Genomic DNA, 23380 nt, shown 5'->3' on the forward strand with positions numbered 1-23380 from the left:
GCCCCCCCCCCCCCCCCCCCCCCGCTTGCGCCAATAAAATAAGTGGTCCAATTGCTCTGCTTCGCTGCAAACACGGGTTATGCGGTCCAGCCAAATGGATACTGCATGAATGCATGCAGGCGCGTTGCGCAACACGCCTGGCGACACCAACTACAGGGTTCTCCTTTGGGAACCTGAGGCTATCAAAAAATAGCAAACATGCACGAAAAAAAAATCGTAGGCAGCTGTAAAAAGTGCATTGTCTGCGACCCTGCGCTGAAGAAAGGCTGGAGGAGTATGCGGAATTAGGGAACTTAGTGGCTTTTGGCTTTCATCTTGTCCATTTGACTTTGCTTTCTCGTGCAAAGTGTGGCTTGTTTAAATTCGTTATCCCTTTCTTGTTGCGCTGCAGAGAAAAACAGTTTATGCACACTGCGCGTGCGCATACGAACGAGTGCTGTGAATTATTCTTCCATATGACATAAATAAGCATTTACTGGTTTTCGAACAGCTCCTTTCTCGCCAGCTGCCGGTGTTGTGCATGTGACGGAATGCCTGAACTGCTCGTGCACATGCACTTAGGGGCTCCTGACAAAACGAGAGCGGCTGGGAAAAGACCATTTTCTAAGCGCATTAATGTGCAAACTGCTATGTATGCAATGTAAACTCAAATGCGAGCGCAAGGGTCTGTTTCACCGAATGCGAAGACGGGCAGCTCCGGCCCACCGTGCCCCTGCAGGAGAACAAACCACGGCGAATGCCGTTAAAGCCTGTAAACAATTTATGCATATGAAGTTTGGACAAGCGTTTTAGCTCCTTTCAAAAGCAACGCGGTCAGCGAGTGGGAGGGAAATGTCTTGCATGCATGCCTTCCGTTCCCTGAGCAGAGACCAATGGACACATCGCTTTCTGGCGGGCTCTTCATCGGGTAATTCATGCTGAGTATAATAAGTAAAAGTTGTGGAGACAAATGACACTTCTTCGAATTTCGTGGCCACGTTGCTGTTTTCTTAGTAGGCATAGCAGGAGAGCGGTCCGCTTTTCGCAGCCGCTCAAATTCGAGTTCTAGCCAGCCGTGGGTAAGCGTGTGTTTGCTGCGAATGCTGCTTCATAAAGGGCGTTACACAATTTAGTTGTTTTACTTCGTATCCGGCTGCATCAAAAGCTGGCAGGGAGAACGGAGGATCGCCCTGGGATGCTGCACGCTATGGTGAACGGATGGGGGTTATTATCAGTCTTTGCAGATGAGCACCACGTTTACTGGGCTATCTCCTTGTCACTGAAGTTGTGATGAGCGTGATTTTGTGTTTCGTCTCCCTCAGCCCTCCTCATTTGAGCTTTTCAGAGGGTTTGCCCCGTCAACAACAGAGGCGTCGGTTAAATGAAAAGTACGCAGAAGAGGAATCACCGGAAATTCTAGCGTTTTGGAGTTGACATTTTCAGGTTGTTTCTACACTAGACAGTACCGAGGCAAGGATCTACAGCTGAGCTGACTGGCCACCGCAGGCCAACTACTGACCTTCGCTGGCGAGGTGGCAGGATGAATCTGCCGGCGTCAAACTATGGAGTTCTCGGGGAAAGGATTCTGTGGCCCCCGGGATTTATTGCTATCCAGAGAATGCCTGGTGAGCTGCTGCACAGCTTGGAGTGTCTAATGAGAAGTTACAGGAGAAATGGTGGCTTGCGAGGTCGATCAGCTGCATCGGCCTCCACAGTAGATGAGGTGCACGCTTGCTGATGTCTCAACAACATATATGACTGTAACTTGAAGAGGAGTTCGAGGAATTTGCATGGACGTCCCTATGGCACATTAATAAGCACCTGTGGAGCATCTATGTGCATGGTGGAGTAGACCCGAGGATTTGATTAGACCTCTACGATGCTAGAGCGTAATAAGCTAGTTTTTCTTTGAAAGGAATGCGTCTTAGGAAGCGCTGCTCACGGTGAGACTTGGCTGATAAAGAACGACGCGAATTCGCAGAAAGAAGAGCTAGCCAAGGACAAGTAAGTTCACAAGGCACAGCAAATGCATGACTGACGTGTTCTGCCTGCGCAGAACACGTTCATGCATGCAGACCACGAAGTACATTCGCCAAGTATCCGCTCGTACATTTTTGCGGAATTTATACTATTACAATACAGTTAAATCCCTCCACAAGGAGGGATCCAACAGAGTGGCTAACTCTTATTGGAGTCGCGTTGTAACTCCGCCGGCGGCTGCTTCTGCAGGGCCAAGTTAGAAGACGCCATCGCTCGGCTGGATGCAGGCATTGAGCAGGCGACGCAGCGCATGGAAGAGGAGCGAGAGGAGGCGTACGAAGAAGACGAACAATACGACGATGAGATGGACTACGCAGAGAGATTCGACCCCCATGACAGGTGATACAGACTGAGGAGGCACCCGCCTTAAGCAACCTTTTCTGAAGCAGCAGTTGCAGTAATCTGTTGCACGATTGTAGCTCTGTTACGGCCGAAGATAGTGTTGTGTGCCTCCTGCCTGCAAACTTGATTCCACTTCTCAAGGTGCGGTTTAGGGGCTCCTGCTGGCTGTGATTGCTTAGGCGGGACCCAGAAGTGCTTTTAGAGGAGAGGCAACAGCTCAAAACGGACATTGAAGACCAGCTTGACGAGGTAACAGGAGAGGAACAGTCCGGGCTGTATTCTGCATTTGACGTTAATACGTCTGGCTCTTAGCTTGAGTAATTTATCCCCCCTTACCTTCATAGTGGATTAGGTGGGTGCGTCGAAGCTGTTGTGGTTTGTTGTCTTCTTTTGGCGCACAGGTCAAGGAAAAACTCAAGGAGCTCGAGTCCAGCAGCCTCAACTTCACTTGGGAACGTCACGAGCTCCCCATTGCTGTAGGCCTCGTCTGTGTCGGGTGGCGTCAGCGTTATTTACATATGTCTACTGCTGCGTATACAGTTCAGCACCTGAGAAAAAGCACAATTTCGGGAAATAGCGTATCAACTGGCACAGTAGGAAGTGTTAAGAATCATTATCAGGGCTGGGCCCTCGAACTGCGATTTGATCAGCACTCGGGGGGTTCGTGTGAAATACAGATTATGGGGATGGATGCATTGACCAGTGTGTGCGTGCTTTTTCATGTCTGCACATGTGGTGTTCTGCTTGGCGAAAAGTCGGTACCAACTGTTCAACTGCCTGACTTCCACACAAGCCTGTGCTCCAGCAGATGGCCTGGGCTTTACAGGCACCACGAGTATACTCGAGTATACTGAGCTTGCTTGCCAATGCTATCTTAGGTGCTAGCGAGATGCATTGAATTCTGTTTGCAGCTTCGGCGCCTCGATAAGCCGTGGGAAGACTTCAACCACGACCTGCTTGTTCAGGCTCACTTAGAGGCCCGAGCGATGCAAGCGGCAGAAAAGGAACGCCTTGAAAAGGAGGCAAAGAAGGCCGCTAAAAAGGGTATGTATCAGCACCGTCACGTCAAAGATGCCTACAGTACTTCCGATGCTGCGACCTGTAGGATGGACGTCCAGGCAGTTCGTCTTTTGTGTTTGAAAAGGATTTGGTGTTCTTGCCACCGATGCAGCGCTCATCTAAAGGTTGTTTACTTCGAACCCCTTAACGTGGCGTAGTGCGTAGTATTGCGAATTATTTGAAACTTCAGGGAAAAAGGTTGCAGCGCCCAAAGCCGCGCCCAAGGCCAGAGAGGTACCAACCATCTACTGCTCCAAAGTCGTAAGACTAACTGTTGAGTGCTGCGCCTGTCGCTAAACGATCGGCACCTTGCATGCCCGGGATGTTAGGTTGTGTTCGTACGAGCATTTCGATCCACATTATCTAGAAGCATCTAGTACATGATTAGCAGCAAGCCGGACGCTGCTAGGGTTTGCTGCACATAGAAAAGATGGCGCCTTAGCAGAGAGGTGTACCGCTAAGTAACACTTATTTAGCGTTGGTCCTGAAGCGGGAAGATGCAAGGTCCTCTGCTGCTTCTTGACTGTCTCAGATGGACCCGGGGGTTGCTGTTGCTGCAGACGGCCGCGTTTTCCACCGCACCGATGCAGGGTATGACGACGCAGGAGCCAAGGCACTGGTGAAGGAAGTTGAGGTCTTTATGAAGTTCTGCTGGCGATACATTGTAGAAAAAGGAAAGTTCAACTTCGAACAAGTCGGGCTACTTCCGGTTGTTCACACCGCCACCATCAGCCGCACGCACAGCAGATCTAGAAGCATGTCTGGGGCTGCCATCATCACGTGAGCAAAGTTACAGCTATCTGCAGTTCGTGTGCTAGAGATGTCGCGATATCGCGAGGTATTGCAGGAGATACCTAACTCCCTTTGGATGCGCTGCAGACTGCCCTCCTGCTTGCATTTGCAAATCTTAACACACAGGGCTGCTGTCACTGCATCGTCATGTAACCGTATATTGCTGCCAGACAAATCGAACAAACACCATCGGTCTCGCGTTTGCCTTTCAGGCCGTTCATGCAGAACGGGAGCGTGGGGGCAGTCATGAAGGCATTGTCTGGGAAGAGGAACACGTATGCGTACAAGCCCGAACTTTTGTTGGCGAACGCGAGGACCCTCGTTTCGTGGTACGTTAGTACCTCGAGTGCTGTATGAATACGTTCTAGTTATTCTATGTAGTGTAAACGTGTCGTCCGTTAAAGTGTAAATAATCGCTGTCGTGCTTGTTGTCACTTCTTCAGCATGGCTTTCTTGGAGCACCACGGCATTTACCATGGAAACATCCACCCATACAACATTTTTGTTTCAGATGATGGATTTCGTCTCCTAATCGGTGACTTCATTCCTCCAAGTAAACTGACTGTCTTCGTGAAGTAGTCGCAGGCGTCTGTGGGCCTGAGGGTAATATGCAAGCCCACGCCGCGCAGGGTGTTAACCCACCTGTTCATGGTGCACAGTCGTTATTTCAGTAGTGCTGTTGACGGCTCAGGCGAATTCAAGCGCTGGCTGGTACAAGTTGCGAAAGGTCTAGCTGTGGTTCCTGCTTACTGCTCGCCCGAATACCACACTGCGCTGACCGAAAGGCGAATTCAGCGAGCCGCGGTGTACGTGGATAGCCTGTCTCCTCACAAAAACGACGTGTTCTGTCTAGGCCTTGTCCTACTGCAGTTAGCCACTCTACAAAATGTGGCGGTGGGCTTTATCACTGCTTTAGTACACCTAACCACGGTCATTAGTGTCGGCGTCCTGTCCACGTGCTGAGAGACAATTCAGCTGGCTTGGCAACAGACCTTACACTGGGATTTTGCAGGTTTTGTTGGAGTTATTTCTTCCATTACATTGGTTATTGTCCATTCATTTCTCCCGACAGGGTGCGCAGGTTGTATTAAGAGGAACGTACGGTTTTGCTTACCTTTTCTTGCGGCATAGGCGTATCGGGACAAGCCCAAACGGTTGGCAGCAGCATTGGAGAAGCTTCAGAACAACAACGAATCACCGGCAGCCCCAGGTATGCTAACTGTTGATGATGACCGCTGTGCTGATCACTCTTCCTCGCAGTGGCTTTTTCCGAAGCTCTGACGGAGCAAGCCCTCAACGAAAACGGGGAGATCTCCTTACAGACTGAGCTCACGTTAAAAAGTCGCTCTCCCCCTTTGGATGCACAACCCCGGGCTGCATAGTACCCAGATATTTCGAGAAGATTATCCTAGCACATTGACATTCATGCCTGTAGTGCGGCATAGCTGGGTCGTCTGTACAGAACTGGCAAAACTGTTAATACGGATGTTGACGATGAACCCGGCAGAGAGGCCTCTTTTTAAAGATCTGGTGGTACGTATGCGACTTACGGGGCATTTTGAACTTCTGGCTCGTCCATTGTTGCAGTCACGTTCAGCATAGCTTAGTACTGTAGGGACGATAGTGGGTCATCTCCAAACGGTGCAGAATGCACGGGCGAGTCGCAAGGACTCCCCTCCAGGACAGTGTGGACTGCTCCAGCGTGTTCGCATAATGCACAGTGTGTCGTTTGGCGCACACGAGCGCGCAGGCAGTGGGTGCGCATTGTAGATTGGTCGTTTGTATTCGGTATATTGTATGTTGCAGGATGTTCAAGATCGCTGGACCCTTCAGGCGTCAGACTGGGTTCGTGGATTTGCGGAAGTGTTAGGCTTTGGGAAGACACCTGGTGAAGAGCTGTACCTGGATAAGTCGCTTACTCCTCCAGGAATGGGCACCCAGACAGCGGCGCCAGACTCGAAGAAGGATAAGAACGGCAAATCAACGTGTGCCATAATGTGACTTCTGTGTACTGTCTCACCACGGTGCGCAGCTTGCAACTGCAAAATCACCTTACATACTGCATACCCTTCGACGTTGCAAGTTAAAGTTTATTACCAACAGCTACACACTGAATTTGCAGAGTTGGAGTGCGGGAACGCGTGCTTGGTGGGGGCAACCTATGCCGTACAGACTACTACCGATGTCGCTTTGGTCCCATGAATGCACACACTCCAACGCTCTGCGTGGCTGGATGCGGTATGCGACGGTATGTTAACTTGTCACCTGCCTATACTGAACAGCACACCTGCCGTCGTAAGGGACAGTTTGAGTACCGGGGCTGATCTGCGCGAACTTGGTGTTCGAAGTGGGTCTCTAAAGGTAAACTGGGAATGTTTTGTCCCCGCGTTTTTTCGCGTGCGGGAGCTTAAGATTAAATTTGCCATTTAGACCCAGCATACCCAATCCTTAACAGGCGCTGCAAGGCCTATGCTGTGCACCATGACGAAAGAGCTGAGCCTTCTGCTTCATGAAGATGCATTTCCAGTGCACTAGGCGGACTGCTGTACACTTGCAAATTCTGGCCCCTGATAATGGCGAACTCCGCTCTTCCTGGGTTAGTCCTACAGAACTGGCAATGGGCAGGCCGCCGTCCGCTTGGGCTCTGGATTATATGCTGCAGTCGGAGTCACAACGAAGAAGCATCGTGTACACCAACAACGAAGAGTCGCGTCTTGAATGTCAAAGCTGAAAACCTGAGCACTGCGGGTCACGCAGTGCGGGACGCGACGACATCTCCTAAACAACACATTTACACTTGGCTTGCGGTAAATCTGCCAGATCATTTGCTCCTCACCTGCGAACTGTTGTCCGCATGCAGCATCAATATCCCGGCCGAAGTAATTTCTGTCAGCACAAACCGCAAGGCTTCCTACTAAAGGCAGCCACTACGTCTTTACAACGGCGGACGTTCCTCTGTCTAACCTGCTTCGAGTGTTCTGGCTGTCCAGGCACAGTTTGTGCAGCCCAGGATTGTTTGGTGTTTGCTCATTGGTACGCTGTACGCCACGAGTTCTCTGCGCAGGCGTGTCCTGCGGCAGGGCCGCTGTCAACATACGTTTGCTATTTACTAAACCTCGACCACTGTTGGGACTGCGCCAACAGCAGGTGTGCCAGTTTGCACATTATTGTCGTATCCGCTACGTGGTTCCACCTAGTGTACCGTGAGGGCGGACTCTTTGCTGTACCCGCCCAATTCTAATTGATGTATGGCTCACCTTCGTGAATGCGATATGGATGCACCGTTAAGTACTTCCTAGACACACAACAAACGCAATCATGCAACGCAAGAGCTTACTCACGAATGTGCTGGCAACACCACATTCTACTCGTGAACCACGAAGCCTTATTGAGTACCTGTGCATACCTCGAACTGCTTGAGTCTCTTGCTGTCAGCCCGTCGTAGGGACGACGATACACCTTGTGCTGCGCACATTACATCAACAGATACGCTAGCTGGTTGCAGTGAAGATGTTTGGGCGTGCAAAGTGCCTTGTGCTGGTGGAGCCAAATTACCTTCATTATATTCAATTAACGACACGTGATACAAGTGTCGTGTTGTCCTTCGGCGGTCCCGAATAAGCGATGCAAGGGCTCTCGCGTGTTCGACAGTGTCGTTGACGCCTGGAACGCACTCCTCCCACAATGCTGCAGGCTTGTACATATAGCTTTTCGGATTCAGTTGGTAGGGATGATTCTGTTCACCTACTTTATGCACTGTGTAATTGGGGGCACTATGTACGATGTGCTATGCAGTGGTCACCCAACTTTCGAAAGCAAATGGGCAACAGTGTCCCGCAAGTAGAAGAACAACTGAACTGTGCTTATTATCTTCGGCAGAATTGGGACTTGCCTTGAAGCAGCAGGTAAGCAATCCACACGCGTCGGCCTGTCAAAGCAACGCGTTCGTCCAGGAGAGCAAACACTTCTGAGAACGGGTACATGCGATTGGCAGGTACCTGCACCATAAACAGAAGATGGACAAAAAAGGTATGTGGCCCGTCCCATCTAGTTTACGTGCCACTGATTGTTACAACTTAAACTACCTCGTACGACCACTGGCGGCACTAGAATTTAGGTGGCACGGTACACATGAGCTCATAGGCAATGCAATGGAGACGAGTCAGAGCACCATGGACGCCCCCTCTAGTCTTAACATTGCGCGTATATTGTGCGCATCGGCGGTATCTGCAGTGTATACATACCAAAATATTCCGTTCCTCCGGAAACGGCGAGTGCAGAGAAAATGCCAAGTTGACCTGCACAACGTAAGAACTGTGCAGCGTGTCAACCTTCCTTCTGGTAGAGAGAGGAGGATTTTCCATTAGAATGCCGATCCAAGTTTTAAAAGCCATATGAACAAACATATTTTCACCCCGTCAATTATCTTAAGTCCGACACGGCAAATCAGAAGAATTAATGTCCAAGTAGTCACATCCTTTCTTGCAGGCAACGCGGTCTTCTTCCTCAGAGGAAAGCAGTATTTTGGTGTGGACACACGACTGATATAGGGTCGATGTGCACAACGCGCAAAGTTAAGGCTAGAGGGGGCAACCGTGGTATCCTGAATACTTGAGACATAATGTGCATAAAGCTCACCTGTGGGTGTTGTTCATTCAGTTTTTTAATGCCCGGAAGAACACCAGACGTGGATATGTTCAAACGCCTCGCCGATAGGCCGAATGCCCTGGAATCTGTAAGTAACTTGAGGGTGTCAAACACGCGGGGGTTTGCAAGCGGCTCCCCCATACCTGCAGAACTCATATAATCATGCGCGACGCCACCTAGTTTCTGTCGATGTTTACATACAGTAGCTGCCCCGCCAGTGCGTTTCTTTGATTCTTAATTCGGGTGTATTTACACAATGGAACAGCTTGAAAAGCATGCAGCCTACGCCTTGGCTGGTGCCGGCTCGCATCGCTCGTCGCTGTAAAATCGTTATCCTTCCGTGCACATATCAATACATGCGCGCATGTATACATGCGCGCATGTACGCTCGTGCTAATAGGGATGTGAACACATATGCATGGATGCACGCCAACGCTGCCCGCCAAGCAAGGAGTTCTAGGGCTGCCTAGAACTCGGGCAGTTCTACACTGCCTGTCCTGACCCTGTCACTCCACACACTTATTTGTGTAGCGATATTTATAAAATCCTGCATACCCATGAAAGATACGGAGTCAGCTCGTACGCCTCTTGTCTGGAAGTACAATACTTGGTCCGACACTTCGTCCACACTTAACTGGCGCTTTAGGCCGATCTTCCCTTTTGCACGTAGAGCACATCTTCAATATGGCACAGAGCATTATGACTGGCATCCCTGTTCTGGAGAAAAGCTTTTCCTCAAATAGCTAATGAGTACGATTAGGTGGCTGTTCCTGCTGCCGTTTAGCATAAAGTTAATTGTAGACGCTACGCTGCTAAAAGTTGGAAGTCAGCTGCAAGTTCCGGGTGCAAAAATGCATCACGCTCACCTGTGGCACAGAAGCTGCAGTTGAACGAGCATCCTGCCTGAAGCGAAAGCAAGATATATACACGCACCGTAGCTGACGTCCGTTCTGTTGTGGGTAGTCAAAAACACCCACGTCATTGTTGGTCAGGAGCCTCAGGTCTATTGCGACTACATAGTGTACTTCATGGGCATGCGCAGGGTAAATATCACGTGGAGGTCATCGCAGTGGCTCTTATTTGCAGCTTATTCACAAAATACGAAACCACCCCACAATATATATTGGAAGATGGCCCACTTGTGAAGATATGCAAAGAGATGTGTGGGATGCAAACTTTAGTGCAACCGCCTCTATCCTGACCCCATCTTTGCACTCGAAGAGTACTTTTGTTGCCTTAGGAGCTTCGGCTATTGAAATGCAGTTTAAAGTTAGCAAGTTCGGGCCAAAATGCGTCTCGATAGCCCTTTGGGCTTGAGTGCCCAAAGACTTCAGGTCTGCAACAGCGCTCACTTTACCCCCATAAAACTGGCGAATCAACTGTTCTAGTCTATACTTTGGGGCTCCTGCCTTCATCAAGACGTCCTTTAGGCGAAGGAAACGGGCAGAGAACTCCATAGACAGTGACGGGTCTCGCACGTCGTGGATTAGCTGTTCAGCACTTGGACGCCGTTACTTCAAGTCATTTGCGTTAAGGGATGAATTTATATGCATAAATCCAAAGGGAAAGTGTTCTTTGGTGTGAGGGTGTACAGGACAGTCGGCGGAGCGTCAATTCGGACCAGCTCTAGTGCTAGCCCCCGCACTGGGGAAGACGTTCACCGAGATGTGCACGCCAGCACTCAATCGTCTACATATTCACACTGTAATGCACTATAAACGTCAAGAACAGAGTAGTGAACATACTTATCAGCTATGAGCATTGGGGCTTCGATCCGCCATCCACCCCAGGCACTGGAAGCTCCCAGACGTGTAATTCAACAGCGTTTGTCTTCGGGATTTCAAACCAACGTTGTGTTTCCACGTACTGACGAAATGTATATCTCATTACAATGCTAAGTCTTGAATATAAGCTTAGAAGCTACCAATACCCAGGAAATGCCGGAACTGGCCCAGCTACATCCCTGCTGTTTGTAGGTTGGTTTGCTTACCAAGGTACAACAGCGGCACTTCAGCTATTACTTCTGGTGAGTGCACCAACCGATTGATTGAGTCAAAGTATGAGTTTCTTCGTTATTTCATAGAGGCACAACGGCGTTCAAACAGAGTTTAGCTAGGGTCTTTGAGTTCATCCTATGACTACAAGCAGCGGCAGAGGAAGGCAGATACGTCGCAGAAGTGTTTAGCAAAAGAAGTGGTATCTCTTTCGAGTCTCCAGACTTGCTGGACAGAGCTGGACAAATGCATGGAGCTGCGAGCGAGGAAACATCCTGTTAGAAATTCTACGGCGTGTCGTGGATTGTATCCGAGGAATATTGTGAGCTGCAATAGAGCCACAATGCTTGAGGCATGACTTCGCTGAAGGCGGCTGACCCCCTTCTCTGGTCTGCCGGCTCCCTTAGCTCAGCACCTCAAGTGCCTGGATTTGCGGCCTGCCATGAGTTACAGCGCGCCTTGCAGCAACCGAACATGCAAGCTAGCCCCGCATGCACGCACAAAACAGCATTCTTAGCTATATTTATAAACGTTGTAGAACATTGTGGAGAAAAGATTAATAATCTGTTGTGAGCTAGTGCAGGGTATGGGTTCATGCGCCAACATCAGACCGAATATAAGCAAGCGACAGATTTTGCCCCAGTGGCTCCAGAGTTCGATGCTCCATCTCGGGGTCCAAGACACCCCCACATGCAAACACAAGAAATACTTCTTGACCGTGCCGTTGAACCCTACATATCATTGTTGAGATCTAGTACTTGCCTCCTGGGTGCCTATTAAGGGCGAGAGAGGATTCAGATGCCCACTTCAGACAGATTTGCCTGAAGTCAACCCATGCTACACAGATCGTGGTTTGACGTCTTATTTTGTCTTATTTTAGCAAGGCTGTCAGAAGTTGGTATAGCATAGTCTGCCTGACGTTGGTGCATAAACACTGACCCGGCCGTAGGAGGCAACCTAGACGCATATATGTTTGCAAACGGGAAGAAGTCTTCAAATCTTCTCTTCAGTGTCATTGAATGCACGGAAAAATATCTGGTTGTGCTTGAAATGTGGGACTGTCTTGCTGTTTGAGCTACACGAAGGTGCACTATAACTCATAGCAGGCAGTCCCCGGTCCCTCAGCTCCATTCTGTGGCGCAGTCTCTGGAATTACGCTCCATCTGAGTTGACATCTCACACATGACACCTTAAATGGTCGTCAAAAGATTAGAGACTTTGGGGGTATTTCCGTTATCCGCCGAAACTTGTATACAAATGTCATCCTACGATGTCATCCATCTCACTGATCTGAAAACTAACAGCGAAATGTCCTACCCAACCTACAGCGAACTTCATCGGCTACAATATTAGAAGACGGGATACTCCACCAAACATAAGCCGCCAGGCGTAAAAGTAACTGTTGAACTTTGTCTGCCGTACCTTCTTGCCGAAATTCCCTGTTCCATTTTCATGCATTCCCGTGTTGCACCGGGATGCATACGGAAGGCTGCAACGAGACTGCGAACGCATCTGGCTGGCTGGCTTTCGCCAGCCAGACCTAACATCGTGCCGGCCAAGTGTGTGTTCGGTACACAAAATGGATTCCGGAGAGTAACGAGTGGAAGAGTGGACAGTTGTATTATAAGCCCACGGCTCTCCTAGGAACACTGCTTACACTAATGAAGAAGGCAAATGCCGTTGAAATCGCTGGGAGGGTCACTCTCACCTCGCGGCCCAACACGCACTGCTTAATGGTGTCATCAGGTGGGCTCATCTATGCCCTCCATTGCAAGACCCACAACATGCCTCATACCAAGTCCTGGGAACTGCTCCTACGTTAAAATCTCATATCATAGATGACCCTCTGCTAAATTTATATTGCCATTTGAGCGAGCCCACTCATTAATGCAATATCTGTGGCAACGTTTCGCAAACGGCAAACGACTGGAAAGTTGTATCATCTAGCCGGACCTGCATGCATCACGTTTTTCGCTTCGTAATCTCTGTCAACCAGAGCAAACAAATCCTTTCGGTTAATACAAACTTGTACAAACATTGTTTTGATTAGATGAGGGTCTGTAAGTGAGGCTTCCGCCCTTTCTTTTCTCACAATTGCCCTGTACGTTGCGTAGGGGGTCCTGGTTTTTCACTGATCTTTTTGTTTATTTACCTGACGGCGATTCTCAGAGTCTTGTCTCTCCAACTCCCTCACTGTTGCACACGCCTGCAGCCCCGAATCATGCGACTATGCTTGCTCCGAAAGAAGCATATGTACCGCTCAATACGATCTACCGAGCCTCTGAGTGCCGTATTCCACGGTTGCTGTTCGGTTGCGATTCTGTCCATTTCTACGTTGTGATTGATATGCAAGACCCCAAAGTCTATAGTCTCAAAAACAGGATGACTTCCAAAATCGCCTCCCTCTCTTTTTGTTGGGGCAGTATCTGTGGGGAGTTTGTCTTTCTCTATCTCGAAAACTATCATCTTTTCGCTGTCGACCCTTTGTCCGTTGCCCAGTCCGTTGTATCAATGATAAGCCAACCGAGCTAATGGCGATGACACCAATAGCGCATGTACCTACTCTGGTACTTGTTGTACACAGAAAAAGTCTACGGTAGACGGAACACCTTCAGTGGCTCCACATTCCGACGACTGGCCTATCTATATGACCGCTAAATGAAGAATGCCGCCTTTTCCTACCATATAGACGGCATTATTCATGTAACGGTGATGGTCTAGGAATAGTGACCCTGCCTGGGATATAGAAATTGTGCTTGCTTTAGCCCTCCAGGGCTCCCATTGGTTGGTTGCCTGTCCACGGGACGGCAGATCTTGACCAACTTCCATTGTGCAAGAGAATTAAAAGGCTGAATTTTGACAATACTTTGGGAGTGTTAGAAAGGAAATGTTCTCTGTGCATTTTCCGGCACCTTCCGTACAACTCACGGCTGTGCAACTGGACTGAACTGCTCTGGGAGTTAGGTGCTGTCCTGTCACGTGCAACTAAGCGTTCGGCGCTGAGGTTTCTTGCTTGTGTGCACCTTGTCCAATATGTAATGGACCGAATAGCGGTTCATAAGCACGCTTTCGACATATTCCCCAATACCACTGATGGCCCGCTACAGCACCTTCCCCAGCGCGTGCCCCTTGGATTGGGCCCCTGCGCTCAAGCCGCCTGGGGACAGGGGGAAGCAGCATTTATGGATTTGGCACCTTTAGTATTTTGCCTCAAATGCACCTTCCAGCAGGCCCGGATAAGGTCGAAAAGCTGCATTACGGTCCTCTGTTGTGCTTTATGACTGTGGTTACAATGTCTACCAGTGAGCACCATTAGTGTCCGCACCTTAATACGTTGCAAACAATTAAACTGCAAGCTGTGGTAAACTAATACTACGTTGCTACGTTAGGAAATCGTAGAATGGCAAGAGTTTAATCATGCTGTGGGTTGCAGGGGATGGCTGACCAGTGCAACGGGGCCGAACCGGTGCTAATACCCCGCCTTAGATGATAGCGCAACACTGTGATGATGGACGGACTGGGCCTTTTGTATTGTGAAAAGAAATCATGATGGAGGCAAAGAAGAGTTATTTTTTCTCACTTTTCGTAACTGCAACACCTCAGCCCCACTGGTTCCACAGGCTAGGCTCGATGTGGGGATCGTGGGGAGGTGCAGAGCATCTAGCTCCTCCGGAACGGTAGCTGGATGCCTCCCTCCTCTTGCAATGTCAGAACACGGCTGGTTCAATCACTGATTTTTGTTGCTTCTTTCATACATTTCACTTCCTTTATAATTTCCCCCCCTTTTCTTTCCTTTCTTGAATAAACTTATCCACTGAAAATGGTCGTTCTCAGCCGTCGGGGCGTCGCGCTCCTTGCCATTGCAGCCTGCGCAACTACTGCTTTGGCTGCTGAGGGGCCATATGAAAGTTCCCCGGAAGTGGCTGCTGAGGTTATGGAACAGCCAAGTGTGGGAGAGTCCATATTCAGCAAAAGGGGTGTTAGCGGTCCCGTGATTGCGGGAACAGCTGCAGTTGGCACAGCTCTGATGGCTGCGATTTTGTTGTTTGGTATCAAGGTTTTGGGCGCCAAGCTCGTCCAGACGGAGTCTAAGGTAAGACATTGTATTGCTTGCCAAACATATTTGATCTTAATAGGTTCATTTTGTGCTTATTGCGTGTATCTTTCGAGTTTTTGTTCCGATGACACCCCCTGGCTACGTGTTTTTCCTGTGCAGATTGCCCATTCTAAAGTCGCCGAGGAAATCCTGGCACTCACCGGTAAGCATTCTATTCGGCACTATGTGGGACTTCATCGCAAGTTGTACTGGCGGATTTTAAAACATCTATGGAAAATATTTGCTGTTCTTTTTGCGCGTAGATAAGATGACCGTGACCACCGAAGACTTCGCCGCCTATGTTAAAGTTAAATTCGAGGTTCGTTGTATACTGGGTTTTCCTCAATATACTCGGTTCGTGAAAGTCCCGTAGGTATTCGTTGTATGGGGGTGACGCTTTGTGACTGCTTGTGACTGCTTGCTTGTGACTGCAGAACAAAGCAAAGGAGGCAATTAAGACCCTTGAGGAAGCAGAGAAGGCAATGAGACTTGACGAAATGTCTAGCGAACTTAGACGGGTGTTGGATACAATTAAAGGTATGTCGAACGTATGAAGATCGTGTGTGGTTTGGAGTCTGCTACCTGTTTTGCCCCAATGGTTGCAGCAGTGCGTCAAATTTTATATGCACATTGTGTGCTATGGTTTTTATTCAGCGGGTGGCACGGGTGCGCTTGAGTTCATCTTCGGCGAAGGAAAAGTTTCGGTAGACGTCGAGTTGAAACCTACCCCACCGCAGGAGCCACAGGAGCCGCAGCAGCCACAGCAGCCACAGTAGCCGCAGCAAGCAGGCCCACAGAAGCGGCTGTAGAGGGGATAATGCTCTGTAGTAACCAGGTAGCTTGATGCAAATGAAGTGGACATAAAGACGCTGGTTGCCCCACGATTCTGTTGTCTAGTACAGTAGTCGTGGGAATTTTACGTGGGGCATGCCGAAGGTTTGGCTTTTCGGAGGAACTAAACTGACCATCAGCCGTCCACCGGCTGTCCTTTCTGTCACAGGAGTGCTTACGATTTTGAATTGAGCACTTCCCAGTGCTTCATTGTGTACGTCGCCGTAGTTGTTTTAGCTTTTTACGTGAATAAGCTCTGTACACCAGGTGTATGGGGCAGTAGACACCGTCGAAATTCCTGTAGTTGATATTCGTGCAACTGTAACCCTGTTTACTGGCGGAGCGTAGTTGGGAGCGTAAGAATTTCTGGTCATCAGCTTACCGCTATCGAAAGGGCGCCCAGGCCTTTGGACGAGTATTGAAGTTGACAGACTGCACGCAGCATTAGAGCATCCACAATTGTCGCAACAGTCTTCGTTGTGGTTTGAGCACCCGGCTAAGACCAGGCACGACCTGACATTGAGACGCCAGCAAGGCAGATTCCATCCAGGCAACTGGGCGACATATCACAGTGTTATTGGAGAGTATGGAAGACGCTCAGCTTCGTGTAATGAACTGTTAGGCTAACAATTTCCAGTGCCTTGCAACCGTTTAACTTCGACCGTAGGGGAAGCTGTACAATGATTCTCGCGCCTATGTAGCATGGCGAGGCACGCAAGGCATAGTAACTTCACCGTTAAGCAGTCATACCGCGGTGTGTTAGTGCTCGGAAGGAGCAGGGTTGACAGCTGTATGGAACTATCCTAAATGAGCCGTACAAGTAATATCATTTGTGAACAGTTACGGCTGCCCCCGTTGCTGTTGCAAGACATAGGAGGCTTCGTACCTGATGTAGTGCACAGGAACTACAATGTGGCTCTGGTGTGATATCTAGTAGTTGGGCGACCATAAAGAGAAGGATTATGACATTAGACACTAAGAAAGGGAATTAATACTGCTAGATGCTCTAAGAATCGAGTACCGTAGGTGGAGCCATAGGTTAATAGCATAACCCCCACTGGCGGCCACCGTCATGAGTGTGGCGTACTACCACTACCACTAGTCACTACTTGGTTTCCAGGTAGGCCCCTTTAGAGATCTAATTGGATAGGATATCAGAACACAGTTCTTCTATTCTATGAACTCTCCTTGTTAATAATAGTGACTCTAACATGATTTGGTACTTGCAGCATAGGCTTCTGGGGATTTTGGTAGTTAGAGGTTGTACGTAGGAAGCCCGGCACAACGAGATGATTAGTAGGTACACCTTAGAAGAGCTGCACACTACAGCTGATAGGGTAGCTGCCTTCAACGGTGTAAAGACAGTTCCATGACACTTTCCTTCCAGACTAAATTACTAATGGGATAGTTGTTTTTGTTTTCTGCTGTATCATCATCCCCATTCATGCACATGCTTGGTGAATCGTCTCGCCCGCCTACGAAGTGTGGTTACTACGCCGATGTTTGTTTCAAGCCCTATTGCCATTTTCCCTCTAATATTATATCCGTATGCGAAGACATTGACGTTCCAAATTGAATAATGCGAGGGGGAGGGATTTCTAGCCCAACGGTTGTCCTTTTCGTGACGTATCTGGGTCTCCCCTGTGCTGTCTGCTCAGCGGAGCTCAACGGCTTTTGGACAGATCCAGTGTGCACTCTGCTCTAGTTTCCTGATTAAAGAAGTAAAGCTGACGCAGCGGTGGACATGGGATTTCAAAAGGCCCTGAAGACACCTGGAACCACTGCCACGCACTGGGCCTGCTTCCTACAATCTTGCCTCCTCCTTGCAGGAGTATTGTTCCTTGGGGGCAAGGAAGAAGTACTTGCAGCACTGTTTGAGCGCTCCTATATGGGCGAGAGGCCCACCCCACTGCAGCCCCAGTTCGGTTTTCGTTCTGGTTGGACGCAGCTTCGTAAACCTCTGGGAGGACGGAGCTGCAGCACCGATTTCCTCCCGCTGAAACATCGCCTTGAGCCCTCTTTCCTGTCTTCGTGGACTTCCCCATCTCCAGAAATAGCGGAGGCTTCCGTTGCCGGGGACTGGGACGTGAGCGGCAAACTACAGGAGGGCGCGCAAGGTGGTGGCTCACGCCTCGCTGCAGGTAATGTAGCAGCAGGTGCTATAAGGCGAGCTGCTGGTGCTAAAGAAGCAACAGCATTTGTAAGCATCTTGGAGGCTCTTCAACGTGGAAGGCGTTTGTCCCTTTCATTGTCCACCAACCGCGTCGCGGAATTGAGCATTTCCAAGAAGTTTTCGCTAGGGACCGGTCTTTCCGTCAGAGGCATTTGGCAGGTGCGTCGTAGGCCCTTCCTCCCAAGCGTTCTGGAGATAGAGCTGGGGTTCCCAGCAGACGCGCCCGAAGTCATTTTGCTTCTGCAAGCACCACTCAAACAGGGTTCTTGGCTCAGACAGGTGCCACAGCTGGGCCTTGGAGAAGCGAGCCTTTACTTCTCACCGTTTTTCCCGTGGAGGAGTCACCCGCTTGGGGCGGTGGAAATCAAACCTCACGAGGACGACCCGACAGTGGACACCTTGTTACAGTAGAACTATCGGGAACAACTGCTTGCAGTTGTATGGGCGTGAATATCCTCAACATATAAGGAGGCCGAAGGCAGTAGAACAACTCGCTGTTGTTCAAGATCTAGACAAATTACTAGATGAAGTAGATACTTGGACCCAGGAGTAACTAGACAATCGTGTGCTACTTTAGGGAGTCGCTTCACAGTAGGGCGATTATTGCCATACAGATGCGGGAATTGTCACAACCCAGCGTGGATGGATTGACTGCAACTAGGGTGCTCAACTCCCAAGGGCCTGTTGTGGGGGCTAGCTTCACAAGTGAATACCAACGGAACTTAGCTTGAATTTAGCATCACAAGTGAATACCACCAGAGCTTGGCGGAAACGAATCACTATCGGCACTGACAGTACTGCATGTGAAGATAAATTGACACCAACGGCTTTGAAGTACAAAACCCTTGTTGTTGCTGTGCTCTGCACAGACCGCCCAGCTAATGCGGTCAGAAAATCGCCAAGTGAGACATCTTCAAAAGGACCTGTCTAAAAGCGCCTGCTTGCAAGGGCTAGGGCAGGCTTATAGGCATCGTGGTGTAGCACAGCACCCATCAAACACCCGCAGCCGTCATCTCCGGAACCTATTGCTGGGTAGCCCCCGGTGGCGGGTTTTCCGGAGCTTGGGGAGGCATGTTCTTCACCTCCAAATGAACCGTGACTTTGTATTCATCAAACGCAACTGGGAGAGTGTACGCTCCGTCCCCTGTGAAAATAAAAGCGCCACACATTGCACACGGACAGGTCGGGGGACAAGCCAGCAGGCTATGTTGACGAACCTCACTTAAGTTCTTGAAGACAAATGGACGGATTCAGTTGAGCAACATGATGATGTGGGACACGTACTAGGTATCCCGGAAAGGAATGCCTGGAACTGCTCGGCAATTCTGGCGGCTTCTGCCTCCCTGCCTTCTTGCTTAAGCTCCTTGATTATCTTCGTTGCTCCGTCCTGGAAGGAAAACATAGGACGACCTAACCGTCCTTGTTCTGGAATGCTGAATGTACCCAACGTACTACGAAACTGAGCAAGGGTTGGGTGAGAGTCGAGTGTGCTTTACCTCAAACGTAAGCGTTGCGAAAGCACTGTACAACGGGGTAGTCAGAGTAAACTTGCCTGCAGAGGACACGAGCACATGGGTTCTGCAGCCAACATGCAGAGCCCAACCAGCGAGCTACCGAGGAGGTTTTCCAGTTAGTATTTGGTGGAGCAAGACCATTGACGTACCAGTACGTCGGAGCAATTCTTCGGCGATTTTGGTGCCAGCAGTCTGCGAGGAAGATGCAGGACACAAATACCACGGAACAAGTGAAGATACCTGAAAGAATTGTCAAGACATGAATAAGGAATACAGTGTATTCTTTACCTGTGCTTCTGCCTCGACGATTTTGGCGCCAAGGACTCGAAGGCCGAAAAGTCCTACAAGCACCATCAGAGCAGTTGTGCCTGCCGCTGCGCCTGCCAGTAATGTGGGGCTCATGCGAGATTTGCCCATGGAGATGCCCTGTGTTTGATTTCCTTCTGCGACCTCAGAGCTAACTTGTACATTCTCATCCAGGGGTCCCTCAGCGGCAAAGGCTGTTGTTGCGCAGGCGGCAATCGCCAGGAGGGCCACGCTCCGGCGGGTAATACCAACCATTTTCACGGCAAATACGCCTTCAAACTACAGGTGAAAGGAATAAATGGGAGGGAAAACAATAAAAGATGATGCGGCACGCTGTATTGTGATGGTTTGTTTTGCTCGTTGCTCCGGTGGTGTGTCCAGGTGGTGCTTTGCAGCAGGCTGCAGCTCCGTGGCTTCCCCCCCGATCCCCACATAGGAATACGCGTGGCCGTTCGCTTGTAGAACAACTACGGCTAAATATTTTACGCAATTATGGCCGACAAAATCCAATATAAAAAAGAAAATCAAGGTTTCAACGGGGGCCAAAGACGAGAAAATAATTTCGGTGCGGAAGACCAGAAAATATCAATGGCTGCAGCAAACTTTTGGTGGAAGGTGTTCGCGTAGCATCGATACGGATACTGGTGATTGTGGCTCTAAGCGTGTTGGAAATCTCGTTTTTCTGCATTCTGGCCACTAAAGAAATGAATTTATATTAGTATCCAGTGTGTAATGAGTCATCGATATTTTCTACGCTATTACCACGTGCAGTGGACACAAAACAACGATGGGAGTTTTCTAGGTTCACTGACAGTTCTGGGATACACTTAAGGGCTTGCTACAGACTATGTTACACTGGGAAAATGTGCTGTTCCCATATGTGCCCTAATGCAGGCTCCCTAGTCTCCGGCGTCCTGGGAGAAGTGTGCCAAGCCCCTGCATAGGAGGAACCGAGGCGGCATTCAGTTGCAAGGCAACCTGCTGTAGCCCATATTGCATGGCAATTCCACCTGCCGAGCACAACCAAGCCTGTGTGTATGAACACTGCCGACAATTGTTGAACCACTGCTTTCGTGCAACCTGCGGACTGTGGATCCTTCCCGATGACTACTGTGAGATGCAATGCAGCAGAACTATTTAGGCTGAGAGTTACTTAAGAGCATCTGGACTCAACTTCCGGCCTCCCAGTGTCCTGAGCGCGCGGCACTTCAAGCTGCTGGAGTTGCGGGAGAGGGGCGGTCCGACGTGTAATGCGATGCACCTAGCTGCAACTAATTATACAAGGTTGACCAACGTGCAGGCTTAAACAAGCCTTGTTGGGTGCACGCATGAGCGCTGTTGACTATTAATGAGAGCTTCCCCTCACTTGCCGTTGCCGCCTACCAGGGCTTAGTAAAGGTTCCACGCGTAAACTGACTTACCAGCACCGCAAAAAGGCTATGCTATATCTGTTGCTGTCTCCACCATTCCCTCCTCACCCAAGGAGTTGACACCTTCGTATGCGCTCCACGTCCCTCAAGATGGCTGTGTATTGACTTGCATTTTGTGGCTGTTTCAGCTGCTCTTCGCAATTCACGCCTGCCCAGCTTCGCCTCCAGCATCTAACCAACTTCTTGCTGGCCGCGGATGATGAGGGCCTGCGATGGCGAAGGCCGCTTCCAGATCTGCAAAGCACATTGAAATCCGATTCCATTCTCGGCCTCTTCTTCTGTTCACAGTACTCTCTGGGTTGACCTCTTCCCCTTTTTTTAAGAGCCAAGGAAACAAATAACGTACGGTTGACTCGTTTGCGGGGATCGCGAGCCTCGTTAGCACTTTTAACGCTTCAGGTTGGCCAGACAACAGATGGTAATGTACGCAATTCCTGAAAGTACGCTGCAGGCAGAAGAGGGAAGGGCTCTATATGGCATATGAAGGCATAACGAATTTCTGGCAGCTCTTCTGAACTGCTTAGGCTCCTTTCACCTTCATAGCTAAAGAAGTGGAAGCAGAGAGGGGCACTCTCCCCTCAAAGGCCAGAACCCACTCCTCAATGATGTACTGGTGGGCGTATCTGCGCCCTCTACTTTATCACCCACAGCATGCCTCATACCAAGTCGTTGTGATCTTCTCCAACGTCAAAACCCCATATCGTAGTAACGTGACTGGCTTCTAGATTTATATGGTTAGTTGTACACATATTTGTGCTAGTCCATGTGTCCTGTCTACCAATAAGGGAGCGTTGCCACAGATCTTGCGTCAATGAATGGACTGAAAAGTTGTAGAACATCGCCGTACTTGAAGGTATCATGTTCGGTTCGCGTCCTCTGTCCAGTAACGCAAACAAATCTTCTTGAATAATACGAATTTGGATCACCCATATTTTTATTAGACGAGGATCTGTAGTTTTTAACCTCATCCCTGCCCAGTACGTCTGGTTGGAGCCCCGGTGTTTCCCTGAGCACTTTGTTCGTTCGCCTAGCAACTGATCTCAGAGTCTTGCCTCTCCAACACCCCTGCGTTTCACACTTCTGCAGCCCCCAGCTATGGGGCTACGCTTGTTCCGAAAGATGCATATGTACCGCTCAGTACGATCTGCCGACCCTCCTAGTGCCGTACTTCCCGATTGCTGCAGGTTTCCGTTTCTTTTGCAGTTCTGTGTTGGGGTCGGCATGCAAAGCCCCAAAATCCATAGGCTAAGCATCCGGATCGCTTCTAAACTCAACGCCTTGGTTGTCTGTTAGGGCTGTAAATGTGGGGATTTAGCCCCACTTTAATGCGAAAATACTTCTTCATCTCTGCGTTGCCCGTTGTCCACTTCTTAATTTGGTTCCTTCTCCGCTTACCTGCAGATTGCGGATTGCCCCTCTTCGGGGGAAAACCCGGCAACGACCAATTGATACAGAAGTTCCGAGACCACAGTGGGGCTTGACACTTCTCCACGTAACGATGTATTGATAGCTTCCCTGGGCTTCATCAACTACGCATACTCCGTTCTCGTGTCAAGGAATGAGCCTACATCGCAATGCATGCATGAAGCATCCATATATCCGATGAATTCCGGAAAAGATGTTGGCAGCCTAGAAGGAAGTTTATCAGGGAATACCACACGATAATCTCGCAGTACATCTAGGATATGATGTGGGCTTGCTCTTCGAATCCCTGATTCCATCCATTCATCGAAATGAGTATGTTCCAAGGAGGCTGTTGGCCAAGGATATTTTTCCACGTCGTTTATTAGCTCACTAGTTGCCTGCCTGACAGAAGTTGGTGAAGTCTCAAACAAAGCATAATACAGAGCCCCTTGCCCCTCATCTGTCAAAATTCGGCCCACCGGAAGCGCAAGTATATTGTACATCCCATGTAGCGGGTGTGAAAAATCATGTGTGTTTTCCTTAGCCCATTGTAGTAATGTGTCTATTTTCACCTTGTTCCTTGCTCGAGGGGGTGTTTTGTACCTTTTGGGAAGTGGACGTAGAAATGCTCTCGGCTCATCCAGTGACATATCTTCTATCTGTTTTGCAAGTATATCATAAGCTTGCTCCGCAGGGGTCCGCAGACGTGCTGCTGGAAAGTTTTCTATCCTTGGTTTCTTCTTCTTGGTACGAGGTAGGGTTGGATAGCACCA

The 23380-nt window shown here is 49.5% G+C and overlaps 4 protein-coding genes across 4 annotated transcripts; 3 read left to right on the forward strand and 1 right to left on the reverse strand.

Moving 5' to 3' along the window:
• Positions 1-1541: 1541 nt before the first annotated feature.
• Positions 1542-6213, forward strand: EMWEY_00033540 (protein kinase (incomplete catalytic triad), putative; the record flags this gene model as incomplete). Its single annotated transcript, XM_013478480.1, has 13 exons — positions 1542-1604; positions 1895-1983; positions 2209-2358; positions 2541-2610; positions 2763-2837; positions 3273-3405; positions 3611-3681; positions 3953-4200; positions 4425-4541; positions 4872-5106; positions 5344-5422; positions 5675-5745; positions 6019-6213. The coding sequence occupies 13 exons, from the start codon at positions 1542-1544 to the stop codon at positions 6211-6213; spliced, it is 1596 nt and encodes a 531-aa protein (XP_013333934.1).
• Positions 6214-14673: 8460 nt separating this feature from the next.
• EMWEY_00033550 (hypothetical protein, conserved) lies at positions 14674-15725 on the forward strand (the record flags this gene model as incomplete). Its single annotated transcript, XM_013478481.1, has 5 exons — positions 14674-14946; positions 15070-15112; positions 15213-15268; positions 15384-15486; positions 15604-15725. 5 exons carry the CDS (start codon positions 14674-14676, stop codon positions 15723-15725), a joined length of 597 nt encoding a protein of 198 aa, XP_013333935.1.
• Positions 15726-17524: 1799 nt separating this feature from the next.
• Positions 17525-18364, forward strand: EMWEY_00033560 (hypothetical protein, conserved; the record flags this gene model as incomplete). The annotated part of the gene is made up of 2 exons (XM_013478482.1): positions 17525-18112; positions 18215-18364. 2 exons carry the CDS (start codon positions 17525-17527, stop codon positions 18362-18364), a joined length of 738 nt encoding a protein of 245 aa, XP_013333936.1.
• Positions 18365-18975: 611 nt separating this feature from the next.
• EMWEY_00033570 (hypothetical protein, conserved) lies at positions 18976-20028 on the reverse strand (the record flags this gene model as incomplete). Its single annotated transcript, XM_013478483.1, has 5 exons — positions 18976-19097; positions 19238-19340; positions 19450-19505; positions 19617-19659; positions 19756-20028. The coding sequence occupies 5 exons, from the start codon at positions 20026-20028 to the stop codon at positions 18976-18978; spliced, it is 597 nt and encodes a 198-aa protein (XP_013333937.1).
• Positions 20029-23380: the final 3352 nt, after the last annotated feature.

This window comes from Eimeria maxima, genomic scaffold, assembly GCF_000499605.1.
Source record: "Eimeria maxima Weybridge genomic scaffold, Emw_scaff448, whole genome shotgun sequence".
NCBI lineage: Eukaryota > Apicomplexa > Conoidasida > Eucoccidiorida > Eimeriidae > Eimeria > Eimeria maxima.